The 15,363-nt window shown below is 35.4% G+C and overlaps 1 protein-coding gene across 4 annotated transcripts in view; it reads left to right on the forward strand.

Moving 5' to 3' along the window:
- The window catches only part of AKAP6 (A-kinase anchoring protein 6), a 252,582-nt gene that overhangs the window by 75,095 nt on the left and 162,124 nt on the right, over nt 1-15,363 (forward strand). For all 4 annotated transcript variants that reach the window (XM_032444905.2, XM_032444906.2, XM_085549107.1 and 1 more), the window contains 2 exons: nt 3,821-4,072; nt 6,937-8,709. In XM_032444905.2, coding sequence (XP_032300796.2) covers nt 3,821-4,072; nt 6,937-8,709 — 2,025 coding nt within the window. The remainder of the gene's footprint in view (nt 1-3,820; nt 4,073-6,936; nt 8,710-15,363) is intronic.

Raw genomic sequence — 15,363 nt, forward strand, 5'->3', positions numbered from 1 at the left:
TCGATTTTTTTTCTATTTTTTATTTTACCATGAGTACCCCCACTGTTGAACAGTGCCACAGTTGAAGGCAGGACTTGAATAAACCCTGGAAATATCTTGATTCCAGCAGTTTTACCTGGAAAGACTAAACTTTGGATTCTCTTGGAATGAATAACTTATTTCTACCGTTAACGTTGGATCTCTGGTGGGGTTTCCATGATGTATTTGAACTGCATTAATTATTTTTTAAATATTGAATTGGAAGCTGTGATAGAGGTAATATTTTCATTTTGCTGAATTATCTGTAAATCTAAATATTATATACAGTATGAAGAAAATGTTATACTGGACAATATCATCTGGATTTGAGGTTGTATTTTTTCCTCTCAAGAGGTAATTTTGTACCAGACAAGCATAAAGAAAAGATAAGTAAATAGATTGCAGCCTTATTGACACTACTGCTAAGGTATAAGCAGCAGTAATGTGTATGACAAAAGCCAACATTTGTCCTTGCTGAAGTGCTAGCATTAGTCTTAGGCAGCAATTTCTCTTCCATTGCTGAGCCTCTGCCTTCCATCATCATATGACAGTTACAAAGCAGGGAAAGCAGATACCAACAGGGACCTAATTTCTTTTTCCAAATTTAATATGAGATGAAATCTCTCTAAACCCAGTCCTGATCTGTTTTATCTAGGAACCAACCATCTGGTGAAAAGATATCCAGCTCATGTGAAAACAGCCACAAAATCAAGTGAAAATAGGAAGTTACCTGTTCTGTGTGATGCAGGTAGATGATCTTATGGCTCTCGTGGTTCTTGTCCAGAAATACCCAGTAGACTGGTGTATGGCCATGAATCATGTATTCAGAATCTAGCACATCAGAGGCTGCAGATCCACTGCTGGCAGTCATGCAGGGTTTGTGCATGTTCAGTAAAGCTGTTGCATTGATGCTACCTGCTTGTAAGCTCCCAGTAAACAAAACTGCTCTGGCTGCTCTTCAGACTTGGATGGTGTGTACAAGTGGACCACACAACAGATATGGTAAAGGACAATGCAACCTGGACATACTGTGCATGCATTGTAGACTTCTGAACATTGACTATTTGGATCGATTAATAGGGGAGTTAAGTTCCTTTAAATCTACGCCTGGCCCAACTGTAAATTAAATCAAACTTCCTTTTCAATCTGATTTTCATCTACTAAGTGGTGTTTTTTTCTTTTCTTTGTTTGTTTTTTTTTTTTTTTCCAACAAAACCCAATGCAGCAAACACAAGAAAAAAGCAAAACACCCCAGAAAAACACAGCTGTAGAAAGCACCTGATGTCAGCATATTTATCAGCAAAGTAAAAAGGCATTTATAAGTTGTTTATGTATATGTGACCTTGTATGTTGCACAGGTTGGCCTTAAGGTCTCTCCATGTTGCTGGACCTGTCATGGGTGGTTAATTATCTTGTTAGTACATGAAGCATTTGGCTGCTGTAATGCTCTAAACTGTAAAGTGTTTCAGAGTTTAATTGTTAAGGAAAATCTGCAATTTATAACAAGCCTTGTAAAAATTTTTAGAGTATGTCCTTGAATACGGGCTACTTTGAAACCTTTGGTAGTGCTGTGATTTGCATTTTAGGAGAGACTTTTATTTGTTGCTGTGGAAAGTTCGTCTATGTCAGAAACTTTAGATGCTTTTGGAGACAGAGTAACAGTAACTCCAGAGAAAAATTAATTGAGGTTCTGAGTTCTTGATATGCTGTAGTATCTAGATTCATTACTTAGTGTTTTCATACGTTGACAGTTTATCCTTGTCAAAACTCTCTTTTGAGAATCTTTTTGGCAGTTTAATTCAACAGGTGAGTATGTGCTTGAGAAGCTTGAAAATAGTGAAAACTTATTTTGCACTTTGGCATGTAATTAAGCTTATCCAGCTGAGAGTATACAAAATATTTTTTGTACAGACATAGAAATTTGCAGTTACTGCACAGTGCACTGTTACTGAGAATGAAAATTAAACTATTTTATGGCCAGAAGGAAGGAGACATAAGCAGCACTGGAGAAGTGAATGCAAATTCAGTCTGATTTGCTTAAAATATTCTTCAAAATATTTGCAACAACATAGTAATACATCTGTGTTTTCCAGTAAAGTTTCTATTGTGGTTTGCCAAGAGTTTTAGCTGTGCCTTTATGCCTGCAGAATGGGTTTAGTGCAGTAATCTGGTAACACTTGAGACAGTGTGTGAACATTTGAAGCTCTGAGCATGTGCCGCCCTGAGCATTGCCAGGTGCTTGAAAGTATAGATGCTAGTTGTCATGACCAAATGATCAAGGGATGGAAAGGGGGGAGTGGGGGGGAGAGGAAGGGAGATCGCCTCCTTCTGAAAGCAGATCCAAAACTCTGCTCATTGAAACTCCAATGTTTCTGTGCTCATCTCTGGCACTTCTGGGAGCTACTCCTGCAAAGAGACTTGATTTAGCTGTCAGGACTTTATAAAAAGAAGCTGCTGCTCATAGTACTCAACCAAAGCAGTTTATTTAAGGCTAATATTCTATCTCTAGTACTAAATGTATTTTTTAATATTTTCTTGAGATTTAACTTTGGTTTAATTTGTTATGTACATACAGCTTCACATTCAATAATTTGGCTTTACTTTCAGACTGAAATTGTCAAATCTGAACAGATAAAAATCCCTCTTCTATATTATTAATTTAGAAGGGATCAGCTTTATTGAATATGTTGTTACTCTACTGCTGTTCAAAACCATGAGTATCATCAGAAACACAAGCTTTTATTATAATTGTTTAATGGGATTGTTTTGACAGAAAGCAAATTTGAAATGAATCAAAATTATGTTGCTTGTTCTCATTTTTATTAGTGTTATGTATTTTTATACTTCCATTTACTGGACTCTGGTGCTATTTTTTCAATATTTTAATTGCATTTCTTTACTTGTTTATAACATGTTCTTTAGACACAATATTCAAACTGGGTTGTTTTAAAGCAGCATTATTCACTTATTCACTCAGTAGTTTTTGTCTAAGTATTCCTTAAAGTCCTGTGCTACCTAAATTATTCCTTTCACGAAGAAAATCAGATGCCAATCATAAAGACCTTACACTGTAGTATAGTTCAGAAATCTGGAATATTGTTAAATTTGGAGGATACAATCCCATCAAAGTCTTTATTTTATAACTTGGTAACTTACATTTTCTTCTCTGCTTTCTCAACACAACTGTTCACAGCTTCTCTTCCACTCATTTTCTGTTTGATTCAGTTTCAGAACAAGACTATGCAAAAATTAGTGACTTCTCATTGCAGCAGTCAGCAGTTGATCTCAGGAATAGCTTATCTACATTGAATCCATTCCAGACTGTTGCCCAACTCAGTTATAGAGGCCTGGTTTAAAGGGAAATACTGTCAAAAATTTTCTTAATGATGGGACAGATCAGATAGTTTGCATTTTAACTGGAGGAGGGAAAAAAAGAGGATAGAGAGAGACATTCATTGTGGCAATATTATCACTTTCATTCCTATTTCTGTCTCCCAGGATGTCAGTTTACAGTGTTAGTTTTCTGCTTCTGTTTCATGTGACCTTGTTGTGCCATCTTTCCTTACTGTATGCTGGGCTTACTGAGCATTCCTGACAAACAAGTCAGCTGCTGGTTCAGTTGTGATAGCATTGCCATAAACAAATAAATAAATGGAGAGAGAGCCCTAGATGTGTTCACTATGTTATCTTTCCTCTGTGAAATAAACTAATCAGCAATTAATAAAATGTGGTTGACAGGTAGATCTGATATATAGACGGACCTTACTTATAGCTTAATACATACTTTATTTTTCCATTACAGGATATTTGTGAAGATATATCTGATCATGTTGAACAAATTCATGCTCTACTAGAGACTGAGTTTTCCCTGAAGCTTCTCTCATACTCTGTCAATGTGATAGTCGATATCCATACAGTACAACTACTTTGGCACCAGCTCCGTGTTTCTGTTCTGGTTCTGAGGGAGCGCATTCTCCAGGGGCTACAAGACGCCAATGGAAACTACACGAGACAGACTGATATTCTGCAAGCATTTTCTGAAGAGACAAAGGAGGTATAGTAACTAAATTAAACATTTTTGACAATTTTATCTCTATCTGAAGAAGCTTGTCCCTGTTGCACATTTTAAATTGCTATGTTAACTATTTTAAGTGTAGATATTTAGTGCTACTTTTGTAAGAACCTATCTTGAGCGTTTTCAGTTAGTGTCTGAACCAAGCAAAGAGAAGAACCAGTAAGACAAGCTTTCAGAAATATTGTACTAGTGGTAAATAAAGTTATCTCCTGGTTGAAATAATTTTCATAAAGGAATGGAAACATTTATAGAGGACTATCTAGTTGCTCTTGAATTTAAAAGTCATGTGCAATTCAAAACCGAATTTTTACATGCAACTTGGTGTCCACCTGGACCCATAGCTCCTTTTCTACAGAGATACTTTCCAGTAGGTCAGCTGCAAAGCTGTATTGGTGTAGAACCCTGAACTTGCCTTTGTTGAACTTCATGAGATTTTTCTTCACCCAACTCTCCAGCTGCTCAGATTTCTCTGCAAGTCAGCACAGCATTCTGAAAAACATCAGCAAACTCTAGTTTTATGTGAGCAGCAAACTTGCTGAAGGTGCACTCTGTCCCTTTATCCAGGTAACTTGATCATTGAGATGAACAAGACTGTACCCAATATTGACCGCTGGGGGGCATCACTTGTCTGGATTCTGCGACCTATATTACATAGGAAGCGAAAAGCCCCGTGAAGACGTCCTTAATTTCGGATCCTTCAAGTTTAATGAGAATGTGCATACCTTTCTGCTCCCTTTGAGTTTTTATATGTCTTTCCTACAAGAAAGTGGGTGGCCCTGAAATCAATATTCAGACATGCCCAGGCCCACCTTCCACACCCCCTCTTCCTGTTAAATGTGCCTCTGACTCTTCAGATTCAGTTTCTCCTTTGCTGTTGATAATAAATCCTCTCTGGCAAGTGCAAAAGAAACCGATGCTTGTCTGAACATCTGGAGTGGTGACTTAGGGTGAAATCTTTATTTTTTGGCACTAGTGTGGTGATTTCAAGACCTAAGAAAAGGGCTGATTCAGATACAAAGAAACAGAAAATGTCCCATATGGCTTTATTAAAACTGCTATAAAAAATGTCCTTCTAAAAAAAGGGGAGGACTGACTGGAGAGGTAAATGGCTTTTTTTTTTTTTTTTCTTTTTCTTTTTCCCCCCAGATTGTCTTGTATGGTCTAATAATAATATATAAATAAATAAATAAAAAATAAAGAAAAAGCAGTATATTCTATCACAATTCTTTAATTTCTCCCAGGTAAAGCATAAATAGCATTTGGTAAAATTAACTGTAACTGTACTTTTGGGAATCTTGGTGTCAGCAAGAAGAAATACATGAGATTTCACACTTTGAGGAAACAGATTAAAAACCAATGGGACAAGCTGCTATGATGGTGATGCCAAATTGAGGAAACAGATTTTTAAATAAGAACTTTAGGAAATTAATATTTTGAAGGACTTTTTCCCTTTACGAACTACCCGGGAATAGCTAAGAAGGAAAGAAAAATCAGTTCAGTGCAGCCTGAGTTCTTCCTAGCGGAACCTAATTTATGAGTTGTGCTTCACAACTGATAAAAATAAGAAACATGGAAAGAGCCAGTATAAGTCCACATTAATATACTGTGAATTTGAATGTTTTCAAACAGTTAAGAAATTCGTAGTAGAAATACAAATTAATTGCTAATTAATTAAACTTATTGGAATGAGTTAAAAAAAAAAAACACAAAAATCAAGTGCTGGATCAAATATAAATACAAGAAGGTTTTGGAAATGCAACCTACAAAGTTTTACAGGAAATGTTACTATGTGGAAACAGGCAGATTTTTTGAAGTAAGTCATTTCTATTGGTAGCTGTGCATATAATTAATAGAATATTTTCCTGAAATAAAAACAATAATAAAACTGTGGTAATACTGGCATTAAATAATGCTCATCTGACGCACACATTTAAATGGCTGCCTGAGAAATGACCAAGCAAAACGGTCTAATGAATGTGATTGTAAATTTTATTAAGATTCATAAACACAAATTTTTTAAGAGACGAAGGAATGGAGTTCATTACTCAGGAGAAAGGAAGGCCCCTTGGGCCTTTGGGAAGGGGTTTGATTTATATGTGGCCTTACAGTTTCTAATGTTTTCCTCAGATTAGAGGAAAAATGCATCTGCAATACAAATCATTGCTTAGTCATTATTTTCCTTAATAAATGCAGCTCCAGAATGGAATTTCAAGAGTTTTATAGAAACTTCCCTTTTTAATTCTGGATTATTGATGACGAACAGTTTGTGGCATAGGTTCTACATCTGGATATAATATGCTAAATAAAAAATATTTTCCATGCCCAAGATTTCAGTTGTTCTTTTCTACATACAAATTTTTTGTATGTTACTTCGACTAATGTAAGTGGGGTGGGCAGAGTACACAGCTCAAATGTGTTTGTAGAAGACTGCAAACAGTAGCCTTCTTTATTGAGATTCTTCTGGTTCAGACCATAGTCCAAGTGGCTTGTTGTGAGACTGTAGGGTTAACTGCACATTCTTTTAAAGCACAACTTTGCTTTAAAAATATCTATTATGTAGACCAAACCAGCAAAAAACAAAACAAAACACCAGCATACAGATTTAGCTTCCTAGAGTTAGAACCCTAAAACATGAATTTCTGCTTTTTGTGATGTTTTTAAATAGTTGTAACCACTTGTCCTAAAGTTCTGTTTTATTTTTCTTAGATGAACTTTCTCCGTTCCTTGGTTGTTCAGTGATTAATGCTTTAAAAGACCTTAGGCGATGAAACATAAAGTTGATAATTCATTACTTTGTGTGTGATATATGAAATTAAACAGTACAATTTCTTCATGTATTTCAGGATCGTCTTGACTCTTTAACTGAAGTTGATGATTCTGGACAGTTAACTATCAAATGTTCTCAAAATTACTTGTCACTGGATTGTGGTATTACTGCATTTGAACTATCTGACTACAGTCCAAGTGAAGATCTGCTTGGTGCTCTAGATGATATGACCTCCAGCCAAGGTAAAGCAAAATCATTTGAATCCTGGAACTGCAGTGAGATGGATAAGGACTTTCCAGAACTTATCAGAAGTGTGGGTTTACTTGCAGTAGCAACGAATTCTGTTGCTCCTCAGTGTAATGAAGCATTAAATGAGAAAAGTAAAAATTTACCTCTTGTATCAGAAGATGGAGATGAAAACAAGGACAGGAAAGGACCACATGAGCTTTCACAGTCTCCTTCTGCTAATTCTTCTGTTTCCAAAGGACCTTGCTCTGAAGATGGGATCTCAACTGAAAGCAAAACAGTTTCTGCACAAAAGAAACCAGAATACAATCTTCCACAACTCAGTGGTGAAAAAATCAAGCACCCTCACTGTGAAAACTCAAATCCTAAGAGATCCATAAGAGACTGCTTTAACTATAATGAAGATTCACCTACACAGCCTACTTTGCCAAAAAGAGGTCTGTTTCTGAAAGATGATGTATTTAAAGACTATATGGAAGCCAATGACTTTAAAAGGCAAATCTCTCAGATAGTAAAGAATGAAATGAGTAGAAGTACACCCTCGCTGCTAGATCCACCAGACAGGTCCAAACTTTCCCTGGCTTTACAGTCAACCTACAGTAGTCCATCTGCTGTTAGTCAGTCTTATGATTGCTTAAATAAAATAGGTGATAGAAATCTTGAGTATACAATAAATAATCACTTTAAGGACAGCCCTGTAAGTCTAGGAAAGCCTGGTTCCCACACCTGTAAAGAAAAAACAAAGCACAAGAAGTCTTGTGACACTCCAGAGAAAGTGAAAGCTGGCAGAACATCTGTACGTATGTGTAAAACAGCTCCACCAGTAGAAGTCAAAAAAAGATGTCCTCTACGAAATGGAATCACTTCTCATAACTCACAGTCTCTAGAGGGCACAGAAACTGATTCTACTTCTGCATCATCGGATTCTTGTAATCGGGGAGACCCAAATGGACAATCACAAGGCAAGACTGAACCTTTTAGTTCACAATGTAGCCAAAAGAGTGCTTCCTCAGCTGGTTCTGAACATATCGACTCATCACCACTTTTACTGAGAAGAAAGAAAAATAAAAGTTTATCCTCATCACCAAGTTATAGTCATACTAACAATAAAGATGGTGAGGTCTGGTATGGTTCTGATGAATATTTAGCACTTCCTTCACATCTCAAACAGACTGAAGTTTTAGCTTTAAAACTAGAAAATTTGACAAAGCTGCTGCCTCAAAGGCCCAGAAGAGAAACTATTCAAAATATTGATGACTGGGAGTTGTCAGAAATGAACTCAGATTCAGAAATGTATCCAACATACCAGGTAAAAAAACACAAAAAAATGGGTAGAATTTCACCAAGCTCTTCAAGTGATATAGTATCTTCCTTGGGTGACAGTATTGAATCTGGGCCTCTCAGTGATATTCTCTCTGATGAAGATCTTTCTATGCCTGTGTCTTGCATTAAGAAATATATTGAAGGAAAGTTGGAAAGGACTGCTTCCACTCAGCCCACTGAGAATGAAATTTCTGCCTCAAATAAATCAGCTTTAATTCGTCAACTCATGCAAGATATACAACATCAAGAGAATTATGAAACCATATGGGAAAAAATTGAGGTAAGGTCATAATCCTGTGTTTTTGTGCTGTGTTTTTAATAAGCCTGTACATAGAGATGGAGCTGGGAGCAAGGGAAAATCTGCTTTGTTTTTCATTTAATGATGAAAATAGTCCCTACCGACCAATAGAAGTAGACAGCAGTAATGATCATTGCGTTTATTACTTGCTGCAGTTAACCTTAATTATACAGAATTTTATTATTTTACCAGTGCCTTTAAACTTGGCAAAACATACTCTACAAAGACAGCAAAGGTTCTTTTGGCCAAGATTATGTGCATAATAGGTTATTTTTGGAAGCATTTGAAAGTCAGGGATCATCTTAGTGAAATGATGTTTTGTAGTGCCTACTTCATATTGCCTATTTTCTTTAACAAAAAAATAAACAAATAATTGCTTTAGTCCAAGAATTTTGGGATAATTTTCCTGTCTCCTGACGCATTATGTATAGTAACCTCATTTCATTTGAATCAGTTATCTTTTTTTTGCAGTGATATTCCTTCCAGTGTTGCTGGAACTAAGCATAACAGCTTTTAATGTCACTTAACTTGAGATAGAATTTTTATTTTATTTTTTATTTTTTTGGCTTCTTGCATCACTTCTGAAGTACCTCCTTTTCAGAATGGGCAAAAGGTTGCAGATGTTAATGTTATTATTATTTTATGTTAATGTTATTATTCTGTTGTTATTCTGTTTTCTGTTTTTAGAACTAAAAAATGATTGATTTTTCAATACAAGAGCTTTTACTGAGATAATTCCTGCCTCAGTGATACTATGGTGCCTTGCTAAGTAACTTTAATGTGACAAAAGTAATAGAAAAATAGAAAATTCCTCTGCCATGTGAAGTTATGAAAAATTGCAAACAAAACCTTTCTAAAAAATACCATACCTATGCCACAACAGAGTCCTTTCTTTTGCCAGATCTCCTGTTTTGTAATTCCCCAAACTGAATAGGAAAAGTGTGCCATTACTTCTTAATTATCATCATTTGGCATTTAGTTCAGTTCTGTTATTTAATAAATCTCCAATCCCAAAAAGAGGAATCCAAATAGCATACATACACATCCTAACAATAATTCAAATCTTTTCTTTTTTTTTTTTTTAGTGGTAATTTTATACTAACAAGGTCAAGTATGAAGGGAGAAGTTAATTAAGAAGAAGCAAGTTCATGCATGTTGGTAATCCACTCACACTGTAGGAAATGTCTAGCTTAATTTATTTTATTTATTGAGATTGTAAAGCAAAACTAAAAAAATCTCAACCTTTCGTTTTTGGAGAACAACAATTTTGAAACAATTGGCAACCTCAAAATCATTGAAATTCATATTTTAGCTATTTTAATAGAGTGAAAAAAGTGGTGTCAACATTTTATATTGACGGGAATAATTTTGACTTAATATAACTCTGGAAATATCTTGATAGTAAGCAATTTGCTGAATGTATGCTAAAGTATTTGTTGGAAGACTTTTCCATTGTCTCATTTATATGGTATATAAACATCTGAGGAAGTCAGTCCAATGAGTTTTTTCATACTACTAAATTATGCAGATGCTCTTGCACTGATACTGTCATACTGCTAATCTTTCTGATTATCCACAGAGAGTATTCTGCTTATTTAGGTAGTACTGGTTATCTCCATTTTGTGGCACATCACAGTTTCTGTGGCAGCTCTGTGTACATTTCTGAAATTATATTTTGGAGATCAATGTGAGAATGAGTAATAGAGAATTCTGAATGTACCTTTTATTGTTAAGATGTAGTTCTACACTAAAAATATCATTAAAGCACTTTTAGTAGCTACCCTAAATTAATTTTAGAATGCAGATTCAGGTTGGTAGTTTCTATTATACTAACTGGAAAAGGAAAAGATATTTCTGCATGCAAAATCACTGGAATTATTTGCAGTGACTGTTCAGCCTGGAGGAGGCTCAGGGGGATCTTATTAATGTGTATAAATACCTAAAGGAAGGATGCAAAGAAGATGGGGCTTGATTTATTTAAGCGATGCCCAGTGACAGGACAAGAGGAAACTGGCACAGATTGGAACTAAGGAGTTTTTATCTACACATCAGGCAGCACTGTACCATGTGGGTAACAGCAGAGGCACAGACTGACTAGAGGGCTATGCAGTCTCCTTGGAGGTCTTAAAAAGCTAAGCTGTACGTTTCTGTAAATGGTTTGATGGTCTCAGTAGAGCAAATTACATGTTGGAGATAGAGTTGGGAATCAATATGGGTAGCAGAGATGGCTGGAAATTATTTGGAGAACTGAATTTTTATTGTTTCTGTTGATAGAGGACATAGGTACTTCTGGGCAGAAAATGAAATGAAATGAAACATTGGTATAGTTAATGTAGAAACTTGCTATAAGAGAAGGAAATTTTACTTGTATTTGGAGGTGATTTTCAACACTAGGGCAAAGAGCATGTACAGTGGACAAATGAAGTTTGATGATGGTGGTAAGGGTACTAAAACATTTGTTGAAAACAATAATGCTGATAGGCTTTGTCAATGAAGAAAAACAGAACATCATCCAGTAATGTCAGAACAGGTGAAAAAAGCAAAGATAATTGGCAGGGAGCAGAACTTGCTTCTTTTGGGTTACCAGATAAGCGATTTTCAAGTGTTGTAGTGCTCTCCTCAGCCTTCTTTCTTTCAATAAATTATGCAAAAGTGCTTTAATACTGACCCCCTTAAGTTAAATGGATTGCATATTTTTCCTAATAGTAAAGTGGTTGTCAACCTTTTTTTCATTCATAAATCTTACTGTGCTGCTTCATAATATACTGAAATACAGCTCTTTGCTGATGAGCAATTCGCAAAAGCAAATATCAACAAAAAAATTACCAACAGAATTACAACACCAAGTAAAAAGGTATCAGATCCAGAAATACCTTGGCAACTCTGCAGTCTTCTCAGCAGTTTTGCTGCTTTGTGCAGCATAATTGTGAATGTCGCATTGTATTTTGTACTATGACTGAAAAACTGTTTTGTTGCTTTAGATCTGATGATCATTCCTTGCTTTAAAAGCCCATCCCTCAGTTTACAAGCTGGTTAAAGTATTATTAAGCAATAATGCATATGGAATTCACACTTCTACTCAAATACTTCTTACTAAAAAATGATATTGAAATACAGTGAACATTTGGGTTTCCAACAGTTTGCTTGAATTTAAACAGGTCTTCTGAGTACATTCACTTTTCTTTGGCATTTGCTTTACAACTGAGTGAGTTTGTCACTGGGAATCTTTGCAAAACCAGTAACTACTATGCAAGCTGTGCAAATTCTGAATTTGTAACTGCATATCTAAAACTGACTGCAGGAGTTCTATATTGTGAAGCACATGCTTGTGCTATTTTTTTTTCATGCTGTTTTTTAATTCCCTGTGTGAAGACCTCCAAATTTTAGAAATTTAGCAGTGATTTTAGGGTGCGTCTTTACCAGTATTTAGAACTGATTGCAAATGATGTTTACATCAACTGCTTGACTCACATCTCATGCAAAACCTTTAGCTCTGAGCACCTCATGATTCTTGCTGTGTACGCAGCCAAACTCCACATCCCAGTCCTCTTGGTTTCGGTTTCAGACAACTTCTGAGAAACTCTTTCAACTAGTTTACTAGTTAATGTGTTGATTTTTTTTTTTATTATATTGATTTGATTTTTGTTTGTTTGTTTATTTTTTCACTGCTTGAAGTGCCATCATTATCAAGCAGAAAACTGGTGAATTGACATTTGTGTTTTCTATTGTTCCCTTAAACATGGTTATATACAGCAGGGTAAGAAAGAACACTGATTGCTTTCTATATTTTCATAGAACTGTGCCTTTCCCAATGCTTTAAGGTCTAACTGTTCTGTTACATAATACACTTAGGCTCCTGGAAACTAATGTTTTATGTATTTTGGGTGAGAGTGTACAGGATATTCCAGAAAGATACAGTACAGCAGATTCCCCATAGTCTAGACTAAATATTTAATTATTTAAATAATACATTGTTGCTAACTTCCAACTAAATTAAATTCCAGTCTATCTACTGTTGTTAATGCATCATTGCCTTAAAATGTGTACATGCTAGAGATGAGTCAGAGGAGAAACGTTCGAGGGTCTAGAGAGGATTAACTTGAGAGGAAAGATCAAGTCCACTTATATAAGATTATTGCATAACTCTTCAGAATATGTTCATATTCTTTTCTTTTTGTGTGTCTTTATGTGTTTTGACAGCAACTAGTTTTCATTCCTCCCTCCTTTCCAGTATGTTAGGATCAGAAGTGAAACATTAAAGCATATTGACTCTTAAATCATATTTGTCATCATTAAGCATCAGACTGACTATTATTTGTGGCAAATGTGGACAGAAATCTGTCTCTTAGCCGTTTATTTCAGGCAATCTGCAGGCTTACACAGGTTTTTGAAAGTCATTTTAAAATGACTTAAAATTTTAAAAGCAACCAGGAAGACAAATAAATCCTTGCCTTAGATTTTGGAGCACAAACGCTAATCTTAACAAGGACCTGAACTATCCTTAGCTAACAAAACTTATTTCTTATCTGAATATACCTTTATTGATAGCAAAGACTTATTTCAAGTAGATCAAATAAGTTTACCAGAATGTGGACTAGATTTACTTCTACTTTCAGTTGGACAGTCTTTGGAAATTTCACAGGGTAAGCTGACCAAGATAGAGCCAACAAGCAAACAGAGATGCAAGTTGCAAAATGTTATTTTTTCTTGCTGATGCTGACATCTGATTACAGGAGTGTTTCCGTACTGTGCTGCACAAGAGCAGAGACACACAGAATCACTTGAAAGATAAATATCACTACACCATATCAGGAACTGAAGTTTAGGAGCTAGCGTAAAACTAGCTCGGATAAGTACAAACCGGATTCAACCTATGCACTGCAGTACAAGTTTGTCACAAGTACAGAAAACTAGAGAAAATTGTAAATTTGTTATAAAAAGCCAGGCTTCTGGGGTTAAAAGCAAAGAATAAAAAGACAACAGAATAAAGACCAGAGATTGTTATTTTATTCTGTAAAGGGTTCCAAATTTTGGTGGAAGGGAAAAAAAGTGACTCAGAATTAGGGTTTAAAGGTGTTATAAAGGACTGCTCGCTAGAGACCACTGGAAAAAAATAAAAATTAAAGGGAAGGTAAATAAACTAGGCAAAAGAAAAGCAATCAGAGGAGGATGTAATAGTGACATGATTTTTTGTGTAGACTGCAGGTGATCAAAAAATGAGAGCATAACAGGACATGAAACTGGGTAACTGGAGAAATAATAATGGAGGAAAGTAAGAGATGATGAATCTTAATTTCTCCCTGCTGTCCAAGAATTTAAATGTCTCTTGTGAGGTGGCCTCTATTCACCAATTAACCTTACTCAATAGCAACTGCTGAATTCAACTTTCCGATTTTGATAGGAAATCATGGTCATTGTATCTTAATTCATGTCAAGGATTTAGCAAAGGTCAGTACTTTCAGCAGTTATTCATAAGCAAACAGCATCTGCTCTATTTTATTAAAAAGGAGTGGGTTTTTTTTCCTTCAATAGGAAAACTTTTAGATATGGTAATATATCACCCTCTTGAGGCCAGTTGTTGTTACAGCACCTATTTAATAGAAATTTAATTTGCTTCAAACAAATAAGATTTGTGTAACTTTACAGTCAGATTTGTTAGAAATTCAGAAATTAAATAATTTTAAATAGTAATATTTCCTCCTTATGAATATCCATCCTTAGGAGGATTTTTTTACTTTAGTGTAGATTCCAACTATTTTTGCTTTGAATTTTATTCTGAGGAACTTAACATTGAAGTGTCATTCTGATTTAAAATAATAACATGAATATATCTATTATTAAACTTTAAAAAATATAACTTACACCTCCACTTCTGTTGGAGGAGTGTATTATTTCACTTCACAGATACTGTGAAATATATTTTAAAATAAACTCTATTATCTGCAAATAATAAATGTCTCACTGAAAATATAGCTGTTACTTTTATTATCATTTAGAGAACTTTACTTACATTATATACAGAAAGAGTGATTATGACTTTCTGATTTTCAGGTGAAGAATATTTTGTCTTTCTGCATCACTTGCCAGCTAGCTTACTGAAAATGATACGTAAAGTATCATTAATTTATCTTTCATTACAAAGGCACTGTGAATCTTTGTGCCATTTGCTGAAAGTACTCGATTTGGTTAATGTCATCATTTTAACATGTTTTGTTCTTTGTTTGGGAAAAGGTAAATTGTTTGCTACTAACCAGACAACTTGCAAACCTCCTTTAAACTGCTTTAATCATGCAATAGGCCCACTCTGCATTTTAGTCTACAGTAACAACCATGGTATATGTACATCACATGCAGTTTCAAAGGAACTAAATGCTGGTGGAGTGAGGTCAACATCCAAGAACTGCAGGATCAAACACTAAGGAAATGCTAGGACTGGTGGGAGGAGATGCTCAGGCGGCACTAGTTGAGTCCTGTGGTGCTGCCCAGCGCATGTGCAAGGTCACAGCTGACCCTCAGCAGGATGAACAGCTGCACATGGGTGTCCCACCCCCAGGCTCTGTCTGATGCTTAGATACTCAGAGCGTACCAAGCAAGAAATGACAGCCACCCATAACTGCCTATTTTTTCTGAGCAAAA

This window comes from Coturnix japonica, chromosome 5, assembly GCF_054131305.1.
Source record: "Coturnix japonica strain WE chromosome 5, WE-NBRP24, whole genome shotgun sequence".
In the NCBI taxonomy this organism is placed as follows: domain Eukaryota; kingdom Metazoa; phylum Chordata; class Aves; order Galliformes; family Phasianidae; genus Coturnix; species Coturnix japonica.